Genomic DNA, 25418 nt, shown 5'->3' on the forward strand with positions numbered 1-25418 from the left:
AATGGCATCAAATGGATGTAAATGAGATAATTATAGAAAACCCAAACAGAGAAATACATCTAAAATATTTAATATTTACAGCACACAAAAAGCTCTTCAGGCAGTTATGATATCTCAGGCTTTCAAAGGGAAATGTGCTTACATTAATAAAAAAAATCAAAACAATCATGATCCTCTGCATGCTGATGTCAAAATAAATATCTGTATACAATTTACAACACATAAAAATCTCACAATATGTATAAATATTGTTTGATACAAAAGATACGAAACAGCTGAATATCAGGAATATTGAGACTTTTAAAAGCATCACATGTGTTTACATCTGAAATGTTACACAATAATCTGATGAATGAGATCAATTGTTTAGGTTGGAGATGGTGTGTTATCTGCATGACAGTGATATGAGAGGTACTTCACTCGTCAACAATTACTGTTGTTAAAATAAGACAAATTACTATAATAAAAGGCTTAACAAGTCAGAGAACGTCTCCTGAAACAATATCTCATTATCTGATACATCAGTAGGTCCTCTATGTGATTGCCTGTATTGGAGTAAATACACACCAAAGCAGTCACACATCATGTCGTGAAGCAGCATCAGAGTGTAACAGTTCTGTCCCTGAGTAGTTTCAAGACCTGCGTGGCTCCAGTCCATGGGAGAGCTGAGTTAGTGTCCTTTGGTTGTCGATCACGCTGAGCTGGCGGACATACGTCCAAACATCCGGGTGGTTCTTGCTGGCCAACGGAGAATCTGGATCTGATGAAAGTTAGGGAGAAGAAATCAGCAACAAAACACAACTCACCATCAAAATCCTGACAGTAGTCAGGCATTTTAAAGAAAAATGATTGGTTTTTAGCACCCTAGAACCTAGAACATGGCAGAGACACTTCTTACAGATAGGAGACATTTGCATTAGCGAGGCCTGAATCTAACCCGAGACTGAAAGGGTGAAAGTCTGGAGTTAAGTTAACACTGCTCCACCTTGTATTTACATGAACGTCAGGCTAACTATGCATCACATTGTAATGCAGAGCGTACATCTCTAGCATCAGCTGCAAGGAGGTCCAATAGAATAAGATGGAGGCATGCCTTTAAACTAAAAACAGCATGTGGTGAGTTTGTCATTTACTGCTAACAGTAAATCATAGTTTAGGACAAGACCAGTTAATTTAAAGTTATAATCATTTCCTGAACCTGATCAATATCTGATGCTCAAGGTGCAATTTGATTCAAAGGAATAATGATGACCATATATGTTGTTATGGAAATCATTAGCAATCAACCTACTGTGTCAGCTGTGTGTGAGGAAACGTTGACTGACACTTACTGAATGCCTGGCTCCTGCAGTATCTCACTATCTTCACTGTGTTTGCAATCATACGCTGCAAAGCAGAGTAATAATCAATCAACAACAACAAATATCAGCAAATCTCCAGAAATATAAAGAAGAACACCAACTGGTGGACAATAATCTGCACCCGCTGGCTCTCACCATTTTTTCAAAATTGACCAAATTGTCAATAAATGTTTTGTTGCCCTCATGAGTGAATGTCATGTCTGGAGAAAAAAAAAAGAAGTTTTGGTGACCGACATGAACATAGTGGAGGCTAAAATAATGTTACATTAAAAATAAACATCATCACATAAATATAGGGCTGACCTTTGATCAGCAGCGGCATGAAAGGAATGATGGGAGGTTGAAGTTTGGCAACAGTCAACCGGTACGCCCGGTGGTTCCTGGACGGGTCCTGTGGAAACAGTCACACTGTTCTGAGACCTGCCAGCACTGTGTTAAACAGATCCATCACAGTCACACACTCGACTCTAACAGGCTGACTGACTCTGGGGAAAAAGCATGAATCTGCTCACCATCAAGTTTTCAAACTCCCCATAAAACTTCTTGAATTTGCTGGGAAGTTTCTGTGAACAAACATGACAGAAATAGGTCAATTTGTAGTTAAAGGTATTGATCATTTTAAAGAGATACAAGATGTGTGAAGCACACACCTCCCAGGTCTGACTCAGTCTGCTCACAGCTGGGTTACTCAGTCCCATAATGATAGCAAAGAAGGCGTTCAGATTCCTGTACTCCTTACAGCTTTAACAGAACACACAAAAGGAACTTAAGGCAATATAACCACAAACTGAAACTAAAAGCAAAGAGGTGTTCACATACTGGGCAGCAATCTTGATGAACTTCTTGAGGAGCTGCACCCGTTTGCTCAGCTGAGAGCACAGACACATCTCTGTGATCACCCAAAACTGAATTTCATTAAACCTCCTCAGGAACAGGTCCAGGTTCACGGTGGTTTTTTTAACGTACTGCCTCCCAAATGTGTGATAGATGAGCTCAAGCTGCAAGATATTGAAGAATAACAAAACTTAATCTCATTTCATTTCAATAAATAACCACCAATACAGCCAGCTGCTCTGTGGTACCTCATGTACACTGTGGAAAAGCTCCCAGTCATAGGAAGTCATGTGGTAGGCCACATCCTTGGAGCTCATTAGCTCAAAGGTGGTGAGTGACCCTGAAGACGGCCCCTCCTGCTCAGGTAAAGGAGTCTACAAAGCACAAACATCCCATGAGATTCACATTGAAGAGACTTTGCTTAAAAGCTTGCCTAGTCTTTATAGAATGAGAGTCTCTTATGCAAGACTAATAAACACACCAAAGAATCCAACTGATCCCTCCGGCAGACAAACAGTCGTCCATTTAGGCTGAGCGTGGAGAAGACTGAAATGTCGTTGGACTTGAAGACAACTTTCTCTGCAGATGGGAAAATAATTTAAAAATCTTAATGTTGCTTTAAAGACTGTAGCTCCACACTTACTGAAACAAGGAATCCTTGCCCCCATCTTTCCATTAAATCAGCCCCAGTGAATTAGTATACCATCTTTATGAAGCTCTCCCTATTACTCTCCCGCTCTGCCTTCAATAATTTGATTAACACCTCTCTGCTGGCACTCTCACCTCCTGCCGAACTGAGGTTGACCAGGAGCAGGTCCTCTGCTGACCCGAGCTTGTCAGCCACTGCACCTGTGACCTCCCTGACAGGGGCGGCCACAGAGACCCGGATCGTGGTGTAGGTGTGGTCGCAGCAGTAGACTTTGAACAGAACTGGGGTCATAAATTAGAGTAAATACGAGACTGTCAACACACACAGAATCAAAGTGTGGTGAAGCAGCAATGCAGGGTTAGAGATTAATGGACTGTACATCATAAAGCATGCTCTAAATTTATTTGTCACAGATATTTTGTTCAATATTAAAACAGAAACATCAGCTGTGATAGGTGTTACAAATGCACATGGCTTCATTTTTGGGTGACGAAAACGATCAGTCAGTACAAACTGTTGACACCAAGAAGAAACCACTACTTCCTTCCTGATGGTGGAAACCAAAAGCTTGACAGTAAAACACTACTGCTGTCATGTTTCTACAGAAACACTGAATGTTGTATTAGCTGGTAATCATGCAGATAAGAGACCAAAATATCAATATATCTACTCTAGTTATACCAGAAGATCTTACTTAAAGATCCTCTTTCATAGGAATGACTGAAATGTCTGTGAAATGATTCTTTATCATAGAAATCTCCCTCCCACATGACTGATAAAGTAACATTTAAAGACATATGTAATGTAACAGTGAACCATACGTATGATTAATGAACACTCGTAAACACGTGGAGACTTGCTCTTTACTCACTTTCATCATTACTCTTGATGGGCTGACGCTTCTGAGGTTTCTCATCTCCCATACTGAACTGCCGCAGCAGGACTTTGTGCTGTAACAAGTGCAACAAGTTAAGATTCACACTTAAGAAAAAACAGACATTACCTTTACTTGGAAACCAAGTGAGTGAGTCTTGTACCTTTTTCTGTGAGGATCTGGCATCTTCAGTGCTAAAATCAAATGGAAATTAAGCAATTATAAATCCACCTGAAGTCATATAGATGTATATATCAAACTAAAAAAACTAAATCTTCACTTACTTGCACTTTACAATTCTCTCCAACTGTGTTAGCTGGTCCCTCAGGGCAGGAAGTACTTTGGCATCACTAGACACCGCCCTTAGAAATTCCTGGAACAAACCACAAACTCTGTTTGAAATGGCTCAGAAATGATAAGTCATTTCATAGTTATCTCATTCAGGTGTTGTGGATGTAATGTGACCTGAGCTTCAAAAAAATAAATAACTGATTGTTCAATATTATATATACAAGATTATATACTGATTATCTACAGATAATGACCTCAAGGAAGGCCACCGAGACATCCTCCTGCTGCAGGTGATCTCCATGCACTGCAGCCCATTGCATCACCAGGCGGATCACCCTGCGCTTGTTGTTGATTGTGTAGTCCAGCTTCTCCTGTTCAGAGCCCTGTGAGGCCTGGGCATGATAGCTGCACAGCAGTTAAAGATCCAAACAACAAAAACGTCTGTTTATTACTCTCAGCTTCAGCTTCACATATTGAGAAAGACCATGTAACCACATTAAGGAACAGGAAGGATATTGAGCCAGCAACACTGGACATAGTTGGGTGTTGGGTATGAAGACACAGTGTGTGAGCACAAAGTCATCTAAGGCCGAGTCTGCGACAAAAAAAAGAGAGAATCTCATGTCAAACACCTGTGTTTCCAGAGTAAAAGCACATCAAAGAGTGTCATCAGGCCCTGATCCACATGGCCCTGTGTCTGTCACCTCTGCAGGCAAATGAAAACCATATGCGTCCACACAACCGAGAGTAATTAGATCAGCGCTGTGATGTGTGGTTAATTATAGATGAGAACAAACGGGTCAGTGCAGAGCAGCCAGCAGAGGACAGATAGGCAGCCGGAGCCAGAGACAGAACAAATACATGCTGCATAGGTAAAAACCCTTCACAATGAATGATCATCATATTGATAGATTGTATTGGATGGCATTAATCTGACATATGGCACGGTGAGCAGTACCTGACTCTGTGAACTGAGAATCCAATCGCATCATTTCGAGGAGGTGCTCCAAAATCTTCTCCGGCGTCCCAGACATTACCTTGTATCTGGAGCAACACACAATAAAACACACCCTTCACTAATCAAGAAACACCGGCTCTTAATGCTTAATGACATGGCTATGGCCCTCGACTGATTTATGTTACTTGAATGTGTGTCTGTGATTGCTTCATTTGATAACAATCCTATTTACAATCAGTGTTCTCGGCCGGCTGAAGATGAAGGGGAGTCCGGGCTAAGTGCCACGAGAAAAGCCAAAAACAAAAAAAACAATGTAGGGGCATCTTCTGTGTGGAGGGGAATCAACACAATCCAGGCTGTTACTTGATAACAGCATGACAAGAGGGAGTCACACAAGCAATGCTGTGTCTTCCCCACTCGTGAGAGAGAACACTGTCTTGACACTCTCATGTGTAAAGAGTGGAGTTGATTAGAGGGCGACCCTGAACAAGCAATTGTGACTTGCCAGGTCCTTTTTCCCCCTTGGAGCTAGGCCATCATTACCATTAATATGTCTCTCTATATTACGGAGACAGTGGAGCAGTGACAGATGCCTCTATTAAGATAACATGGCTGGCTGTGGTGCACCAGATTGCTGTGCTTGTACTGCCTGCACAGTTTCATCTGCAGCTGTTGGAGTCCAGTATTTATTACAAATTCGACAAATGAGAAATTGGTCAAAGCTTAAAGAAAAAGTGTGTTTCTTCCAAATTTAAGCTATCTGTGTATGTGCATAGATCGTCAAGGAAATATGACAAATATAACAGCAGACAGGCACTAAAGTTGTATGAGTAAAGACAACCCCCTGAAATATGTAGGCAAGAATCCCAGCAACAAGTTCATTTTATGCACCCAACTCAATAAAAGACATGTGATTTGAAGTAGTCTACTGGTGTATGGGTGTGTTTACTTGTAATGGGAGGCTGAGGATCCCTGGACAGAGCTTCGACTACTGCCAAGACTCTTCTCTAACACCAGAACATCCTGACCGTGCTCCTTCAGACGGACCGTGTTGGCCTCCACATCCTTCACAAACACACGGAGTGCATGAGAAATATCTGCATTTTGTTGTTGTTGTAAATGAGCTGCTGCCACTGTAAATAACACTTTTAATATGTCTTAATATTTCATGTTAAGTGCAATGAGTCCTGGTGTTCAATCTTACAAGAAAAAAAAACATTAATGGCTGCAATACTGCGTTCTTGCCAAAAGAGGGTGATAGTGTTTTGTTTTGTTGTTGCTGCTTCTTCAGGCTTACCCTCAAAATCCTGTTAAAGTCCTCCTTGTCCACTCTCAGAAAATGACAGTTGTCGTCTCGCAGGACAATGGAGGCAGCACGGGGGGCGTCATTGACCAGAGCCAGCTTCCCAAAGTCATCTCCTTCATGAAGAGTGCAAACAACACCCTGCACAGAGTTGTATACTGATCAGTATGCTGCTCTGGACAACACAATCCATTTAATATTGTGTAATCTCATCTGGAGAAATACCTACTTTTCCATAGATGACCACATTGACTGAGCCCTTTAAAATAATGTACCAGGATGTGCCCTCCTCCCCTTGATTGAACACTGTGTAAGAGAAGAAACAAGCTTTGAGAGTGTGATTCACTCTAATCCTGGAATCATTCATGGGGTTAGTTTTTAATCACATGACTTACACACTGTTCCTGCCTTTGCATGAGACTCAAAGATCAGCACTCCTGCCAGCTCTCTCTTTACCTGTGCAAACAGAGGAGACAGCGTTATAACTCAGAGAGATCAATATTAACTAAGGGTTAAACCATGGTGTGCAAAGGTTTCTGCAATCAATGTCCCACTGGTGGAAAAAGATCTCCCTAAAACTGAATGTGAGTTTTTCTGAGAGTGCCTGTTCTGCTCTCTCTTCACTGCTGATGTCTACATGTGAGGCATCAGAACTGAACCATGGAACAAAAGAAAGAACATGCTGCATCATTTGGGCAGCCAGGGGCATCCTTGGGAGGAGATGGTAGCAGAATCCTTTCATGGGGAGTGTGTGCTGTTGGTATAATGTTCTGCTGGGAAACTCATAGTCTGGCTAGCCGTCCTCATCCTTTCTCTATTCTATACAATACAATACAATACAATGAGTCTGATTTGTGTGGATTTCGAAAGGTCAGTACCAATGGATGCAGAATTAGCTACCCCTGGACATGTTTGTATAGACACATAATCAATCAGAAAAGCTAAGTGTGTGATGTAGGCAGAGCAACAGCCAGACTAGTATCAAAGAAAGACATCCAAAACGATTGGTATGATAGAGTTTAGGATTCCAGACTCATTTCACGAACAGAATTTTTGCATGGGTATGGCTGGCCAGGCTTTGTTACTCACGCACCACTTACCCTAGTATTGTAGCAGACGACACACATCCTATCAGAGCAATAGTCAGGTGGTTGTAATGTGACTGTTCATTCTGTGTGACAAAAATGTCAGATAGGCTGTGTTCATACAGAGAAACTGTACTCACTGTGGTGGACAGGTGTGATAAGGCCTTAATATGCAGCAGCTCTTCATAAATGATCTCCAGGTCGTCTGCCATTCTTTCAGAAGGACTGGATAACAGGAAATATGTGTTAGCAAATTCATGATATCATCGTCCTTTATTTGACATTTCTTTAGCTGCTTCAGAGTCATACTGTTTCCTCAGAATCATCCGCATATGAGCATCGGGCCCGATCTGTGAGAGGAGGAGCAGAGTGTCCTGCAGCTCCTCTTGGCTCTCCCTCCTCTCCTCCTCGCTAGGTAAAGAGGCATCCTCCTGCTCGTCGTCCAGGAAGCGGTAGAAAAGGTATTTGTCCTGGAAGCTCAGCTCCTGGTCCACTGCACCAACATAACAGCAGCAGAGACAGCAGGGCTTCAAATCTGAAATCTGTGAGTCTCACACATGTGCGTGCAGGCAGACATCACACAGAGTCTCACCATGGTTCAGAACACCTTCTTCCAGCAGCACCTGCCACATGCCCACAGCCTGAACACGGGAGTGGACGCATGAGCTCTGCTGCAGCTGCCAGTCAACCAGTTCTGTCCCCACACAGCACTGCCTGGGAAGGACAGCAGTCGACATCAGATCTTATACAGAGCTGAGCACTGATGTCAGTATTTGTTGTGTTTATGTTCAGCCACTGTTTATTTATAATTTATACACAAAGGTCAAATATAATAAAAGCACTAATTTCTTTATTTGTTTCAACTATTATAACTATTTATTCTTACTTACTTATTATGCTTGTTTTTTGGATTTACATGATTGAGAACAGTACTCAATCAGTATTTTAAATTAAATAAAACAAATCCCTCTAATCCTTACTCTGGGATGCTCACTAACCTGTATGTCTTCAGATGGTACTTCCTGTCTCTGATCATGTGGGGCGCCTTGGAGAGGATGGCATTACGGAGTATTTTCCCCGCTCGGAGGATCTTCTCCGAGGGGACCTGAAACAGCAGGAAGCTGAGGTGAATCTCAACACATTGATAATCATGCTGTGTGAGTGTTTGCTGTATTAACTCCTGCACACAAAAGGGGAACGTGTTTACTACCTGAGAAATGCATTTAGGGTGGGGTTTGGCTTGACTTTCAATGAATGACCTCTGCAAAATAAAATGAAACAAACAAAAATGAGAGGAAATAAAATGGATGGCAATGAAACTCTGGGGGAGACATTGCACTAAATGTCACAGAAATTAGGTGAAATTGGGTGGTAATAAAAGACAGCAGGAAAAAAAACAACATGTCACACAAGTCCAGATAGATATCGGCTGTTTTCTATCTCGCTGTGGGCTACAGGATGTCTTCACTGCTGCTGCATGACTCACAGCTGACATTTTGTGTTTACTAGCGTCTAATTTTAATTGACCTTAATGTTTTTTTTATCTAGTTTCTGAATCAGTTACAGTTGTGACACCATTGATTGTGTTGAGTTCAGTTCAGCTGCTTTAATGGGACGCAGACACTGTACTCTGCACTACTGTATTACAGCATGTCTGTTTTGTTTTTTGTCAATTGTTTTCTCCTGCTGAGGCCATGGGGTGGGCTGCACGATTGTGACATTTAAAATGCATTGTGCATGCTTCGGAGAGCAGTGAAACTCGTGCATTATGGCTTTAAAGCCTCATCATTTATTTAGAAGAAATGAGACCACTCAGTCACCAAAGAGCCAGGCTTTTAAAGTTATTATTTATATATGTTAAAAGTAAATTAAAGCTGTATTGGGTTGTTACATAACAGCAAAGTAAGCTATGGATTGTCCTGTTTTACATAACAGAACAATTGTGTTGTGACTAAACGTAACAAAGCACCATCAATCTGCTGTAGTGACACGTTATCAAGCCAGCGGAAACGACGTCAGGAAACGACGGCGGCAGAAACATATGTGTGTGTGTGTGTGTGTGTGTGCAGCCCTTCCCTGTTTTTCAAAAAAATGTGCTAAAACTACAGAACATAAAGTCTTGTACTGAATTATCATATCCATCAGTGTCAGAGGAGTTACCTTATTCTGATGTTTGGAGACTGAAACAAAGGAGTTGTTGCTGATGTTCTCTTTGTCCGGCATTCCTGGCAAAAAAAACAGGATATATTAAAATATATTGCATGTAAAGTGACGTAGGATCTGTGAAAGTACAGAGACAATATTAGAATTACTGTTCTGATGACATAACAAAATAAATGATGATGATCAAAGGTAGTTACACAGATCTCTCTACATTAATTTCTGCTTTCCTCTGTGTGAACAGGTAGTGAAATGTGTCATACATATTTCAGTCTTTCATCATTTTTTTGTTGTCCTAAATCATTAAATTATCACATATGCTTATAGATATTTCTTTATATACATAAAACAGCAGTGATTAAAGACAGTTGAATTGCCTAGTGTAACTATGTGCCCTTATGCATGCAGAAGTTGTGATAATCTTTATGTAAACCTGACCAAGTTCTTTTTGTTCCCCAAAATCGAACCAAACAGCCAATAGAAACTACAGTAAAGTGAGGCTCAGACACCACAGTTTACTCTGTGACAGCCTATAGCTGCCTCTGTGTGCAGATCTGTCAGCCATAGGCATGTAAGTTATGTACAGTATATCACATTGGAAATTATTGTGTATTGAACCATGTTGTCCTCCTGTAGGGAATATATACTTAAATGAGATTATGACAACAGTAAATATTAATAAATCTGTACTTCAAACTGTGTTTTTACTTTACACTGTTCAGTCGTGTACAGTGTTTGTCAGGCGGGTGTGGTTGTTCCTCAGACTTTAGGCGCTGTAAGCTCATACTGTACTGTTCCCCTTCAGGACAAACAGCAAAATCAGTCATGGCTGCTCAGTCACAACTGTATCTGCAGGGGGAAACTATTCTTAGACGTGCCTCCCAGTCTGCCGATAACCACAAAACCACACAATCTACACTACACATAAAAAAGTGGAACACAAAATGGAGCAATGTGCTTGTGGGTGCACATTCAGGATTACAGCTCAAGCATCAGCCTCTTTAATCTGTGTCATTCAGGATGTTCCGTGTGATTCCTGAATTCCTTTTAGTAAATGTTTTTATTCATTCCATTGTTGCTTGTATGTTGCATAATGTGTTTGCATGGACCACCCATCTATGGGGTAAACACTGTCCAACAAGGAAAATAACATGTGATAAAAAAAGCATTTTTTAGTGAGTATAGGGATTTAAATGCAAATTAAATGCATTTATAGTAGATTTATTTGTAAGATTTTTTTAAATAAATATCTATCAGTGGTGGGCCGTCAGGGCCTGCAAGGACTTCTCTGCTAGCCACGTATAAAAAAATACTTTTTTCCCTCTATTGCCTGTTCTCTTTCAGTCATATTATATCCATATACTCGGTTGAGCCACTGGAGTTTTTATCCAATCATATTTTAGCTTACTTCTGTTGCCAGGTTCTAAGAAATCTGCCTAATGCCTTCAGAATCAACAGTGCATGCTCTGTAAGTGAACGGTCAGCTGCAATAGCCAATCAGATCTCGAGTCAGTAACAACCAAGGCCAGCTAGAAGGTCTTACGCTAAATTGGACATGAACGAGTCTTGTGATTGGATAAGCACTGCTGAGAGCCTAAACGGCGGCACTTTGCAAAATGTCTGAACTAAACCCGGAGATCCGATTGATACCAACAGCTACAGCTATGTTGCTTAATCTATGATAGCTGAAGGAGGAGAAGAGATAGATCTGGTTACAGATATTGCTGCGACGCCATTTTCAAGACGGACCTTTCACGAAAAGCTGGATCTTGTGAGAAGAGGTGGGCCAACCACCGTGCTAGCTAGCCTGTCCCAGCAGAGAGGACTGGCCTGTTTGGCTGTGAGCCGTCATCATCTGCATTAAAGCGTATTAAAACAGAAACACGACCGGGCAGACACGACTCTCAGCGTTAGCCTCCATGTCTACAGAAAAGAACTGATGGAACTGAAACGCACAGATAAGATAGAGATATTTTATCTCTTAAAATCACCTTTTATTTTGGACTTTGACAGTATCCTTGATCTTAAATGTGTGCTTATTGGTTCTAAATATTCAGGAAATCAAGTGTTGCTCGGCTAGCTTATATTGATGTGTAAGTGCTAGTCAAACAGCTTACACTACTGTCAATCATCCTGTGGGGATTGCTGCATTTTATTAGGAAGAAAACTTGTATAAAGAAGAGCCTTGTTTTGGTGGCCGTCTTCTTGCACGCTGTTAGAATGTATTTCTATTTTTATGGTGTGGAAATTTGTGCATGTTTATAGTTGTTTTGGGAAGTTAACACAGCTGTCCATCATTTTATGAGTGAGGCTATCATACCAGCCCATGTGACAACACACCATTCAATGAAGTGTCACATCAGCTCAGTCACATCAAAGAGAATGCAGTGAACAGTACAATATGCATTTGAAAGATGAATCCAAGATCAGACATCTGCTAAAAGACTTTTTGCTTTTTTTTAGTGTTTCAGTGCTTTTTTGTGCAGTAGAGTGGAGCTAAACAAAACAATCCAGGCATTAAAAGCATCACATGTTCTAACAACAAAGTTATGTTTAATTTATTTATCTCTGCCACTATAGTGGCTGCTGATGCTTGTGTGCCTTCTGCATGATGTATCCATGATCCGTGCATAGAGTGCATACTGTAAATCCCCTAAGCACCTGACTGTACGCTGCAGAAATACTCAGCAAAGTGATGAATACTACAGCAGGCACCTCTACATTTAAAAGCAGCTCAAAAGACCAAAAAAAATCCAATTACTGATTTTAAGGTGCCAGTTTGAGGCTGTGGGTCCTCTGCCCACTTAGCTGATCATAAAGAAGAGACACATTCACTTTAAAATGTGTCAGTCACTTGTGAATCATCATTAAATATACATTACACTATACAGTACCTCTGCCGTCTGTAAACAGCAAACTTCTCACCGCACACTGCTGTTCATCATTTTTATGGTACATGACTTTGAAGCAAGTTAAGTGCTCTGCTTGAGCACAACAAAGTCAATATTGAGTTAACTTGCAACAGAAGAGCATGAATAATAGCATCAGCCTTTATCACAGTGCAACAGGATAAAGGAGGGTCAGACAGTGGTGCAGAAAGGCAGAACATGAAAAAGATTCTAAACAGAAAAATAGGTTAGATTTTTGTATCTGTACATTTACATCCCAAGTGACTGTTTTGAAAGCAGCTGAAGGTAATCAGAATGCACAGCCACCATCTGCACCAGCTGCTGCTTTTGAACATGTGTGAGCATCAGCACTGATGTCTTACAGCCAAATGTCGACTGAATTTCGATGCAAAGTTCAGCAGCATAAAAGATTATAAAGTCTGACAAAAGTAGGAGTTAAATCTGTGATTGTAGCTCTGCAGGGCTACTTACTGTCAGAGCTGCAACTGCTTTCCATCACACCATAGGGTGGGGCGAGTAGTCCAGCCATGCAGTGATGATATTTCTGCCAAAATAAATTGCAGTTAACACACAAATTACCAGTTTTCAACTGAATTACACACACAAACTACAGCCACACTGTAAGTACAGCTCTTTTAGGATATCCTTAGACTCAATGGTGCTTCAAAAATCCCCATCAGATCAAGTTCATCTGTTTTATATGCAGCCTCCAAGGCAGAAAAATGAAGAAAACTACAAAAAGTGCAATTCCACAATTGGCCACTTGGTCACTTTTAAGGCTGAAATAAACTAATTTACAGTTTGGTACAGAAAAATATACTCAAAATACCTAAATAACGTACATAAGACACAGCTATCAGCAAATTAAAATGCTAGTATGTGAGGAAACAAGCAATGAGTAAGCTGTTTAACGAGAGCATGTTAGCATTGGCTAATTAGCACTTAACAAAATCTACGGCTCAGGCTCAGCTATAATCAGCTTTTAATCAGGTATTTATGAGCAGTTGGATAAATAGTGAGAGAATGGATCACCAGACGGATCACAGCACCCTGTGGGAAATATTAATGTGTGTAAAAAAAAAAAAAATATTTACAAGCATCAATAGATGCTAAAACAGTGCAAATGGTAAAGCTACAGGAAACAACAGTCAGTTTTTTTGGATACATGTTTGTGGGAGAGACCATGGTGACCGTTTTCTCTCTTTCTCCTCTCTTTTTGTGCCTGTCTGTCCCATCACACCATCACTTGTCTGCAGGCTGGATGAGAAAAAAGTCAATGAGAGTTTGGAGTGTTTGTTGATATTTCATCCTCATTACTCCTAACATGCGAATATGAGCATGGCTCAGTGACTTACAATCACACAAAAGGAACAGAAGCACACAAGCAATTATTAGAATTTGAAAAAAAAATGTTAAAATGTGAAGTGCAAATATTCACTTTCTCTTATTCCTGCCCCCATCATTCACCTGTTAGATTGCATTTTCTCCATTATATTGTGCAAACTTCTCAGGCCACAGAGCAATACAGCTGTGCAGGCCTTACCATCACTGTGCCCTGCAGCATCACAGATGTTACATAACACGACATCATAGTGCTCCCATGCACTCATGTAAATGTCATGTTTTTGTTTAGGACGATGGGTCGATCTAGCTGTGGTCATCAATTTATGACTCTGTATGAGTCATAAGTTGCCAGATATGACAGGATCAAGCAATGTTGACTATTAAAAAGATCTGCTGATTTGCTGTTTTTAGTACTACTGTATTCATAGTGGCTCTGTGATTAATTCATCTCTATGTTTCAATTCATGCGTGCACGTAAACAGTGTGTATAGGTAGAGAGAACCAGAAAAATATTTGTGTTGAAACACAGGAGCAGCTGCATGGCTCTCTGTACATATACATGTCTGTAAAGCACAAACATTCTTACAGTGAGTACGTACAGTGAGTTGCTATAATTTTAACTGTAAACATTTGTCACGCTCCAGCTCTGCTTGTTTGAAAAACACACACAAAGGAATCCACACCACATCATGTATGTCACGCTAATCCAAGCTGCTCTTTAAATTGTATTTCTATCTTAAATTTGTGGAGTAGATGGATGGCTCAATGTTAATTTGGGGTAACAGAGAAACAAAAACTGATTATGAGCTGCAGCAGCGACATTCTGGGTCAATAAAAAGCTGATGGAGGACCACTTAGTGCCAGCTGGGCAGTTCTCTCTACCTTCCTATCTTCTGGTCAGACAAAGCAAGAACTCCAGAGCCATTTCTTCCCCCGATGGCTACATACTCAGAGGTCATGCTTTAAATTCAATTCTACCCTCTGAGGTCAGTTAATCACTTTAGTAATCCTTCAGGGGACACACGGCTTTTTCCCTCAGTTAAGAAGTGACCTCAGTTTTTCCGATGAGAGTCAAGTCACAGCTGAGATACTGAACAATACAGATTAATGATGAGCTTATATGCTATACTTTTTTACACGTCCAAACCACATATTTAATTATTCAACGTTAATCAGTGCAAAAGAATTGAAGCATCAGACGCACTTCAGCGCTTCGATCAAAAGAAGGCTTTAGGATTAGTTAGGAGCACTTAAACTGAGGAGCACATGAACAAATGAACCGATCCCCTCAGGGTCAATAAAGCCGCGACCCCAGAGGGACTGAATCCAGTCTGGAGGGTGGGAGTGTTGTTTTAAAAGAAGAAGGGGGATTAGGAGCATTGTCAGGTGTGTAAAAAGCACTTTCCGTTTTGTTTGTACTGATGACTCCACCTTTTGTGACACACTACACAATTGAGGAGCAGTTTTACCACCAGCAGCTGGCTGCTCTTATTTCAGGGGAGACTTTAACTTTTGGTTATATAATTGTCATGATCGTCATGATCCGTTGTTGTTTTTGTTGTATTTTCTGCACTCTTTGGTTGTCCAAGTTTTTCTGGAGTATTTAGTTTCTTGAGCTTTAACATTTGTTGTCTGTGTGTTTCCTGTTTTATTTTGAAAGTCTTGTCTTCTTGGAGTGTTTTACTTCCTCTTGCGTTTCCCTCTCTGGTAATTACCTGCCCCGCCCTGATTGTGTTCACCTCTGTCTTGTTTCCTGGTGTACTTCAGTCTTCCCCTTTGTCTGGTCAGTCTGTACTGTGAGTTCCTCTGTGTTGTCTTGGTGATGTCTCCTTGTGTCTGCTCTATGTATTCTCTACGGTTATTCTTTTTTCTGGTTGTTTTTCAGTTGTTCTGTTACTCTTTTGTGCTGCTTTGTGCCTCTTAGTTTGGACGCCCTTTGTCAGCTTTAGCTTAAAGTACATTTTGCCTTTTGTTTGAATTTTGCCTCAGGTCCTTATGAACACTTTAACAATAACATGTTCTTAACATTTACTTGTCTAAAAATCATTAGTCAATCGAGTAGTTTATTGACAGACAACTGAATTAAAGCAGCACTCAATATTCTTTTTATGGCATCCTTTTCTTCAGTCATCTACACCGAGGATCTTTTGGTTTTGGACATCTTTTGACAAACTAAGACATTAGAAGCTTTGCTTAATGCCAAAAAAAGAGGTGCAAGTACATTTAAAGGTACAGTGCAGGACCTTTGTCTCCCCCCGTCTGGCTCATCATATGTATATACTTCCTGGATTTTTTTTCCACCAGAGGCTGACATTTGTTGTGACACTGGTCACAAAGATTTTCACAGACAGAGAGAGTTTTGCCTGACTCTAAGCATCATGTGCATTTCTGACATTCCAACTGAGGGATTCCAACTTATAGGCTTGTTACTCAGACATGTAGCTAAATGTGGTTGCCATGTTCCCAAAACACTTATTTCAAACATTTATGTCACACTAAAACTGTGAATAGTATATATAGTATATAATATCTACTTCTCTGTAGCCTCTCAGATTACAACAATAATACTGTCAGAAATATCCTCATCAAAATAGGAAAGATGCACACATGCTTTTTATGATCGCTAAGTTAACATTATACATCAGCATTCACTGACAGTCCTCAGTGCTGTTTTTAAATGGACCAAATGAGATTAATCAAATGATCCTTCACAGTTTAACTCAGATTATAGCATCTGATTCAAACAACACATAATGATGTCTTTATAAACTAATTCTATAAATGATTAGGAACTGTTGTTTCAAACAGTTTTACTCATTACAATTGCTTTGCTGTTGGAAGTAATACAATCAGACAAGTATAGGAGTCTAAATTCTGTCTCCACTCAGGTTTAACTCTGAGGGCAGTTTTAAAGGGCAACATTTTAATCCTAAAAAAGAGGAAGAAAACCTGAAGTTTCCCCAAAGTTGAAGAGCCATGATCAGCTCACACAGGTCAAAGCATTTTTTATCAAGTTTCACAGTGTTCCACAGTTGGTCTGAATCTGTGTATTTCTTATGATTTCAAAACAAAATTTTTGTTGTAGATACACCTAGTATTTAAGATAAGATAAGATAATCCTTTATTAGTCCCACAGAGGGGAAATGTTTTTTAACTTCTGTCATGTTTTGTGTTGTGCTTCATATTTGAAACATCTAAGTCTGATCTCTGCATAACGGCCAGAATATGAAATAATACTTATTTTAATTCATAATAATAACATTAACCTGTCAGTTTAATATAGTGACGATGACTGTATGTATGTTGAAGGTCTGTTTTTACTTTTGAATCATTGACTTGATTTTACTTTTTTCAAACAACCAGATGTTTTGTTTAGGTGCATAAACCTATCCTAACCTAAATCACAGATAACATGAATAATCTTCACAACTGGCTTTAGTTTTGAATTGAAGTTATATTAATTGCTGTGATTCTGCACTTATCAGCACACATTTCCTCCACAAAGACAGTGGTTATAAATGTCTTCGATAACAGATTCAGCATTCTTCCAGCAGAGCTCTGTCCACTTTACGCTTATTTGCTCTCATTCAATGACTTTGCTGTTCACAGCTGGGAGGCTCTCCTATATATTCCTTAACCCTGTCCTCTTGTGGTAATGTGTCATTTTACGTTGAACCACACACACCTTACAACTTAGACTGTTGTCATTGTGGAAAAAATATGCATTTATTGGCATACATGGTTGATAACCTTTAAAGAGCCCACAGATAAGCCTTATCTGTGTCATAACAACAGATCAGTGAAGCCGGATCGCTTCAGTTCAGGCTCCTGCTCGTTCTTTCATGCTTCAGTATGTTGCATTGCATTGTGAGCATCATTGTGCATGAATGCACTCCTGTATTTTGAATAATTCCCAACAGATTACATAACCGTCACAGTGCAAACTGTTCTTAAAGTGTTCATTCTGAACATCCAGACACACTACAAGCCGCTTGGGGAGACAGTTTGGGGAAGACCCCAGTCAAGAGTCTCCTTTTAACTCTGCTGTAAATTCTGGGTTTTATGTTACTTGTAGTGGGGAGAAAACACTAAATTGTTACATTTGACATATGAATTGCAAATTCTAAAAGGATCTGCATTGTCAGGCAAACAACTTAGTCATGCAACATGTGCACTGTTTAAAAGTTTACCTAAAGATGCTACCAGCGTCCCATGCAGCCTGTCACTGGAGTTAATGGCTGGAAGGTCCTCCACACCCACTTAATCCAGGCGTCAACAAACACTCCGAGCAGGGACGTCACACTACTCATGAGCAGGGTCCAGCGTGATCCAGCGATGCCTTCAGAGCGTTGTAAGCTGACTGTGTCAGCCTGAGAGCTCAGCAGAGTGCCAGTCAGCTGCTGACTTCTTATGAGCAGCAGTTGCTAGGTGATTGCTCAACTCCAGTCACTGAGCACACAGGAGAGCATGCTCTGTCTCACTCACTCTCTCTCTCCCTCTTTCTCGCTCACTTTCTCACTCACTCATTCTCTCTGTGTCACAAGCCTGAGATAATCTACACACAATACGGTAGTAGTCGCTTATTTTCAGCATGACCACCTTTAGAAAATGCTAAAGCAGAGTCAGGTCACTCAAGATGTAAATGCAAAAATCTGAACACGCTATTAAAATGTTCATTTTTTAAGAACATTTAGGAGATGTGCATGGCAAGTTCATGAACACACGAAACGCCAACACTGTTTTTGAACAGAACCTTATAAAATCTTTCAGTGATGTACTGTAAGATGTGCTGTCTGAGAGAAATTTACTGCATTTTCTTTTAAACTAGGGATGAATCATTCTGACATTCAGATGTTGAAAAGGAGGATGTTATAGTGTTATAGATGCAGTATACTCGCAACGTAAAGTACTAATATGGCTTTATTTTATTTTCATGTACCCTTCATAAAATTTTTAATATATTTATTTTTAATTTAATATTTTTTTTTTTAAATTCTGCTGAAATATACAGGAATGTATACTCTACTGAGTAACCATGAATACCATGGACACGTGCAATTTGAAAACACTTGATTAGATACTGCAAAATAGATGTGTGTTTTATTTTGATGTAAGAAGCTGAAAAGGCTCTTACTTTATTAAATATTTTAGAAACATATGGATTACTGTTGCCATTCAGCACAGCTGGTATTTATGTATTACTGGAAAAATATAAAAGTTATAGAGATATAAAATCCTGAACCTCAGCCTTAATCCTTTGTGCATCCAATCCAGCAGTAAAACTGTACACTGTGCCATCCAGTATAGTGTTCCTCTGAAGGACAGAAAGCAGATGGTGTCTTATCTTTGACCTTGTTACTTATCAGTGCCACAAGACAGCTGAATCAAACTCCCTGTACATTTTCTAACCATGAAATTATTCATAGTGTCAGGAGTATGATCATAATTAATTTCAAGCAAGTTGTCTGAAGCACAAACTGTAGGTAAAGGTTTTTTTGTTTTAAGATGTTTTTAAATAATATTTATTGCGGCATTTGTCTCTAGTGTTCTGGTGGCTTGTGTTGTTGTCTCATTTTGGACGTGACATTAATTAGTTCTGCTGCTGAACAGGCACCAACTTCAGACATACAATCTATTATAAATATTATAATAAATTCTAAACATGAATGCAGAAGTGTTAAAAATTAAGGTTCACCCTGCAGCCTCTAGGGGCCCTAAATACGAGTCAGTCCCCATAGACTCCCATGTTAAAATGTTAAAAACTTTACAGCTGAAATAAACATGTTTCCAGCCAGGTACAAAAAAAAAACAAAAAACTTTTCTGGTCTCTATTGAAAAGTTTCCTTTTTGACAGGAGGGTTAATGTTTTATAGCATTTTATATTTGGAATTTGGGCGATGAAAAGATCATGTTTCTGGTTCTTTTACACATTAAACATACTCTTACCATCTGTTCATCATGACTGTGGTGGTATAAACCAACCAACACTGCAAAAAGTGACAATAATGATCAGAAAGCCCAGCTGCAGCCTCTCTGGCTACTGTTTCATTTTACAGATTAAAGGTTAAAGCCTAGGCACTTGATGATGTAACAACCTCTAGAGACATTTTATACAATCCTCCTGCTCTTTTCTTGATCACATCCTGTGTGCACTTTAGCCCTGGATAGTACTTGAACCAGCAGAGGATACACGTGGCCTCATTTTTTTCCAACCCCCCTCACCCAGTCCTCAGACACTAGAGGGCATGTTGCATCCCTGCCACTTCCTGTTCATCAGCCTTCTCCACTGGCTGCCCAACAGGCTGCTGCTATGATGATAGTGACACACCAATCGCCCTCCCACCCTTCCAAGCATAAAAAAACACACATGCGATATACATAATACAGTTAGCATCTCTGAAGCCCTTTTACTCAACTTGTGATGTGTAATTGTTTCACATCTGATACAAAATGACAAAGCTTCCTGTACAGGCTATGTGAAGGCTGACGTGACTGTAACAGAGCTGCTGCCTTGCAACCCTAAAAAATACAAATTACATTTGTGTTGTTTCAATCACAGTGGCTGTCGGAAGCAGGAAACAAAGTAAGGAGTGAGTGGAGGATCAGGCCATCTAAGCTGTGGTCAGCTACCCTGTGTATGCTGAGCTTTGCTCATGCCTGCTCTGTTAAACAAACAGGCACACGGCTGCCCGATCCCAGCTTCTGTCACGTGCCGACCGAGCTACATGAAAGCCGACATGGTAGTGGCTGTAGCAGTCAGCAGCATGAGAAATATTATATGTTATATAGTAAAATTACATGCATGAGTGACACACGTGGGCTGCTCACACATGCAGTGATGTGTAGTAAAAAAGCACAGAAACAAACTAATGTAAAACAAGAATAATTCTATAAAGATTCTAAAGTAAGGGGCAAAACAAGAGAAAAATATACACTGAATAATTGACATGGAAAGCCATAAATAAACAAATAGTATCCACTGGTTCATTAGGGCAATGCAGCTCTCTCACTGTGGCAAAGTTTTGTATGACTGCTTGGCCACAGGGAGGACAGATCTGTGTGGGAGGAGGAGGAGGAGGAGGAGGTGATAGTAGGTTTGTTTTAGAGTCACATTATTCCTTTGCTGTTTTCCTCATATTAATTGGCATCAAGTGGTATTTGTCTAAACAATTAGAGTACTGACCACTAACCATTGTGGCATACACAGTTTTAAGTCTGATCCCACCAGCAACAAGATACACAAGCAATTCTTCTGCATTGCAGTAAAACTAGGCGGTATAAATAAGCACAGTGCCAGGCTGTAACTGTAAAATTTTAGAGCTGCTGTAATGATCACCTGTCAACAGGGTGGTTATGTGAATTTTGAGCTAATATCCTCTCAGTTATAGACTTGGCACATCTAATAATAAAGAGATCCATGTATTGATATAAATTGCACATATTGCCTGCAGTATATTGTAAACACTGAAAACTCCACTGAAGGAAAGTATCTTACTTCAACTTGTCAACAGCATGAGGTCAGATTCCCTCCAGAAATTAAAGTGATGGAAAACACATTAAAATAGGTTGTAATCATTTTTTGTGGATCATAAGTGCTTTTCAGTCAATGTCATCAATCAAAAGTAAGCACAAACATCTCACCCTTTTCTCAGACCTTCAAATAGAATTCAGTCCACAGGTTGATTACCTGTTCACACATTGGCAGTAAAATGAGTACACACGAATTAGCTCAAATTGTAATGGCCCTTTTATAAAGACTGGCCAGAACGGCCCATCTGGCTCTGTAGCTGATGTGCACACATATGAAGGCGTATAGGTGTCATCTATACTATGTACCATAAATTAGCAGTAAAATATCTGTTTAAAAAAATATGACCAAACTACATGTTGAGAGTCACATCATAGTCTGTCATTGTTTACAATACAAACTAGACAAGAGAGAATCTGGGCAGCAGAGGCAGCAGCCGTAAAATCTTATTTCAGACAAATCTTACCGAAGAGGTCGCCCCAGGGCCAAGGTGAAATGTGCAGTCTCTAGTAGTACTTCCACGTGGTACTGTGTATACAAGCAGTCAATGCTACAGTAAGTATCCAGTCAAACTGCTGCTGGCCAGCGCACTGACACAGACACACAGGCCATAATTTAACCCACGCTGATGCCCTGTGGCCCCCAGAGGAAATGGGCTGTCTCTCTCAGGAAACCAGCCCTGCAAAAGGGTGGGGAGGTTGGGGCTAATACAAAAGGGACTTTTATACAGCATGACACCTACCATCCAACAGGAGCAGAGATAATGACATGAGTGAAGCCGTTGTGACTGACGAAGACTACTTTGAAGTCTTCATAAAAACAATGCAGTTCCTTAAGATGCAATATAGAATTTAAATTCTTCTTTTCTAACCACTTATTAGATTTTATGTTTGGACCTATATAGTCATTAAAGGCAAATGTATGTGGCTGTTTAATCTGCCCTACACTTACATTTGATGATGATGCTGAGATATAATGAGACATCAGTGAACACACAGAGGCACTCAGTCAGTTACTAATCAGCACTGTACCGCCATCTAGTGGTCAGAAGATGTAAACCCAACACATGCCAACAAAAGAGATAAAAGTGCACACTCTTGTGATCAGAGGGGACATTACATCATGCCTACAGGTGGACCCGTCGATAAATTCATAGTTCATACAAACACACTCTATACAGCACCACCTTTAACATTAAATGTTCCACTTACAACAATAAAAGACTTGGACAGGGGCAAAAGCATTATGCACTCACCTATATAGTGATGCAAAGTCACATTGTTATTTTTGATTTAGTTGAGATCTGAAATGTAATTTTAAAAACAGTATGTGTATCCTTGTAATTTTTGTTACTAAAAATATGTTTGGATCTACTTTGAGAAAACATCCCAACATAGATAAAAGAAATGCCCATGTGATGGAGCCTTTTGAGATTTGACCTTAATGAAGCCTCCTGTAGGCTGATGCAAGTACAGGCGAAGCAAAAAAAGAGGCACTTACCTCCCACAGAGACCTGAACTCCCTCTGCTCAATGCGTAGGAGCTCGCTGAATTCCCGCGTGACGATGGTAGCATGTCGGGGGGTGTTATCCAGGATTGACTCGCCAAACGCTGTGCCAGTGCCCAGTGTGCATATAGTAACAGCATCCTACAACAGACCTATGCATCATTCCTCCATAAAGATAAAACAGCCAGACAAGGATGCTGTTATGACGTCTTACTCTGCTATAAATAATAAAAGGGGTTTTGTGCACAGCTCTTGAGGACCATCACTGATCAGACCACTCTAAAAGGTTAGAGACAATTCTGTGCACTTGTGGCTAATACGTGGATACACTCCAATCTGCAAAGAAATTACTCTAATCAACACCCAGTGTCGATTGAGTAATGTCCAAAATAATAAAGATCTATATTTAATGAATTTCAAATGGAGCTTTACTGATGAAATGGCTCCAATATTCACAAGAACATGCTAATTTGGGTGCACATTTAGAACACAAAGCTATCATTTATTAGGACAGATGTGATCACAACTGATATGCTAGAAAAAAAAAGAAAAACAGCATAATTTCTTCCTCAGAATTGAATTTCATCACCTTTCAGATACAAATGTGGTTCACTGTTAAATTATATTAGTCATACCTGATAACTTGATGTTTCAGACACCTTAACATCCAGTGATCCAGAGAGCACAGCATACCAGCTGGTGCCAATGTCTCCTTGGCGATACACTGGGAGAAAAACGAGACAAAACAGTAAGAGGAGCATCCATTTTTATTCTCTTTCATGAACTATTTCTTAGTTGACAGCTTTAAATCCTTTGTTTTTACTTACAGGTGATGCCTTTCTCCAAGCACTCATAGAATCCACAGAGACAAATCTGCTGCAGCAAACTGGGGTGGAATCTCTCAAAGGCTTTAACATTTTTCAGTCGGGCCAATATTATGTCGACGTCTTCCCCTGAGCGCTCTGCAGGTCTGGAGTATTAAAAAGAACAGACGTTTACATAAATAGGTTGAGGAGCCTTCATCTGACGCTCTGCAGGAGAACAGTGTCATGACACCAATTTATTTTGCATTGTCCTCTTTCAGTTTAAACTGCACATGTCATGTCTTATATTTGCACTATAGCAGCACCCTTAACAGAAGAAAATTGAATCAGTTGTGATGCCTAAACTAAACCCCAGCCTCCTGGGTGAAAGTCTGGAGTCCAGTTAATACCTCTGTGGGCTCCTACACATCCCTACACCTTACCTGATAATTGCTCAGTTTCAGTGCCTCTGTGTGAGATTGTATATCCTGCAGCTTACGCCACCTTTGATGTAAACGCATGTCTATACTTTGAAAGAGCGTGACCAAACAGGGCCAATAATTCAAAAAGACATCAAGCTTTTGTGCCGCATTGTGCATAATGTTAATAAATGACTTGTAACTTGAAGCGGTTCTGTTATGTCTGTAATACACACTGCCTGATAAGATCACACTTGCATTGTTTCCATCATATACACAACAAAGTGAGGACAATGAGGCAAGAAAAAGAGAGATGTGTGGGAGAGCCTCAAAGCCACAGTATATCTGGAAATGAGCCGAGTTTTTTTTTTTTTTTAAATAATAAAAAAGTGCTGACATGGAGTCCAAGTGAGGACAGAATGTTTTCATTTTGGCAGCTTGTTACTAAGTGTACACTGTAGAAGGACAATGAACCTAACAATAATGAATCTATCTAAGTAAGGGAGAGTAATATGAGCACAATAATGAGAGAGATGCACATGTGATATGTAAGCTTTGTATCATCTATTATAACTGTAAGTTATGGTGAGGTGTTTTTATTTCAGCGTTAAATCAGCACCAGAGTGATAAAAAGCATCGATACTTTTTTCTGGGAAAAGGTGAGTCATCCCAGAACCATTTGATTTGACGGACACAGGTGGCTTCTACACCCAACCACAGGAAATGACTGTGTAAATACACCCAGCACACTGCGTCACTTTGCCGTTTATAGCTGCTGTACTTTGGACCTTTCCTTTGTGATGTACCCATCTTCATCCTGCGTATGTAAGTGACCCATTTTACACCTAAGCTCTGTCCAATTCATCAGCCTGGTTGACACATGAGGTGTGCAGCAGGCACTGCTCTGAAAATAGGAGAAATAAACTTAATGTTTTTTTCCTTTTTATATATATATATTATAAATCTGGGGTTTGTGTTGAGCAGTCATATGTAGCTGCTTCATGGGTTACCTCCAGGTGTGCATTCAATACTTAAAATACTACTGAAAACTTTCTTTTAACTATTATTTATCGTTGTTGTTAATAATAATGATTTATTTTCAGGGACGTTGAGAGTACAATAAACCATAATCAATATGCAAAAATGAGAAAATTACAATATTAGAGGAAAGACAGAAGCATCACATTTCAGTTGCAGTTGAGTTTAGTATTTGCATTTGAGACCTTTGTGCCACTTACTCTTAAAATAATGATTAATTGATTAATTTAAAGAGAATGTGATATATGAAGGCAAGTGGCTATTGAGGCCTTTCGAAATAAATAGAAACCATAATAATATGAATACAATTGTCAGGTGCCACTTTACCAAACCTGGTGGTGGCAGACCAGGCTCAT

General features: G+C 39.9%; 1 protein-coding gene across 4 annotated transcripts in view; it reads right to left on the bottom strand.

Moving 5' to 3' along the window:
• Positions 1-207: 207 nt before the first annotated feature.
• The window catches only part of rapgef4a (Rap guanine nucleotide exchange factor 4a), a 28167-nt gene continuing 2956 nt past the window's right edge, over positions 208-25418 (bottom strand). Inside the window, exons 2-31 of one of the 4 annotated variants that reach the window (XM_028393190.1) lie at positions 23630-23772; positions 23438-23526; positions 22797-22943; positions 12896-12968; positions 9516-9580; positions 8566-8616; positions 8354-8460; positions 7948-8069; positions 7665-7848; positions 7496-7580; positions 6666-6726; positions 6500-6576; positions 6265-6411; positions 5917-6032; positions 4968-5053; positions 4526-4604; positions 4264-4414; positions 4003-4091; positions 3882-3912; positions 3716-3794; positions 2979-3125; positions 2677-2774; positions 2444-2569; positions 2181-2359; positions 2012-2102; positions 1874-1924; positions 1665-1752; positions 1497-1561; positions 1332-1386; positions 208-760 (exon numbers count right to left, since the gene is read on the bottom strand). In XM_028393190.1, the coding sequence (XP_028248991.1) occupies positions 633-760; positions 1332-1386; positions 1497-1561; positions 1665-1752; positions 1874-1924; positions 2012-2102; positions 2181-2359; positions 2444-2569; positions 2677-2774; positions 2979-3125; positions 3716-3794; positions 3882-3912; positions 4003-4091; positions 4264-4414; positions 4526-4604; positions 4968-5053; positions 5917-6032; positions 6265-6411; positions 6500-6576; positions 6666-6726; positions 7496-7580; positions 7665-7848; positions 7948-8069; positions 8354-8460; positions 8566-8616; positions 9516-9580; positions 12896-12968; positions 22797-22943; positions 23438-23526; positions 23630-23772 (3010 nt within the window). In that variant the 3' untranslated portion in view covers positions 208-632. Of the gene's footprint in view, positions 761-1331; positions 1387-1496; positions 1562-1664; positions 1753-1873; positions 1925-2011; positions 2103-2180; positions 2360-2443; positions 2570-2676; positions 2775-2978; positions 3126-3715; positions 3795-3881; positions 3913-4002; positions 4092-4263; positions 4415-4525; positions 4605-4967; positions 5054-5916; positions 6033-6264; positions 6412-6499; positions 6577-6665; positions 6727-7495; positions 7581-7664; positions 7849-7947; positions 8070-8353; positions 8461-8565; positions 8617-9515; positions 9581-12895; positions 12969-17958; positions 18046-21762; positions 21877-22796; positions 22944-23437; positions 23527-23629; positions 23773-25418 lie in introns of those variants that run through there. The other 3 variants (XM_028393188.1, XM_028393191.1, XM_028393192.1) reach the window with 3 other exon arrangements.

The sequence above is a fragment of the Parambassis ranga genome, chromosome 21 (assembly GCF_900634625.1).
Source record: "Parambassis ranga chromosome 21, fParRan2.1, whole genome shotgun sequence".
In the NCBI taxonomy this organism is placed as follows: domain Eukaryota; kingdom Metazoa; phylum Chordata; class Actinopteri; family Ambassidae; genus Parambassis; species Parambassis ranga.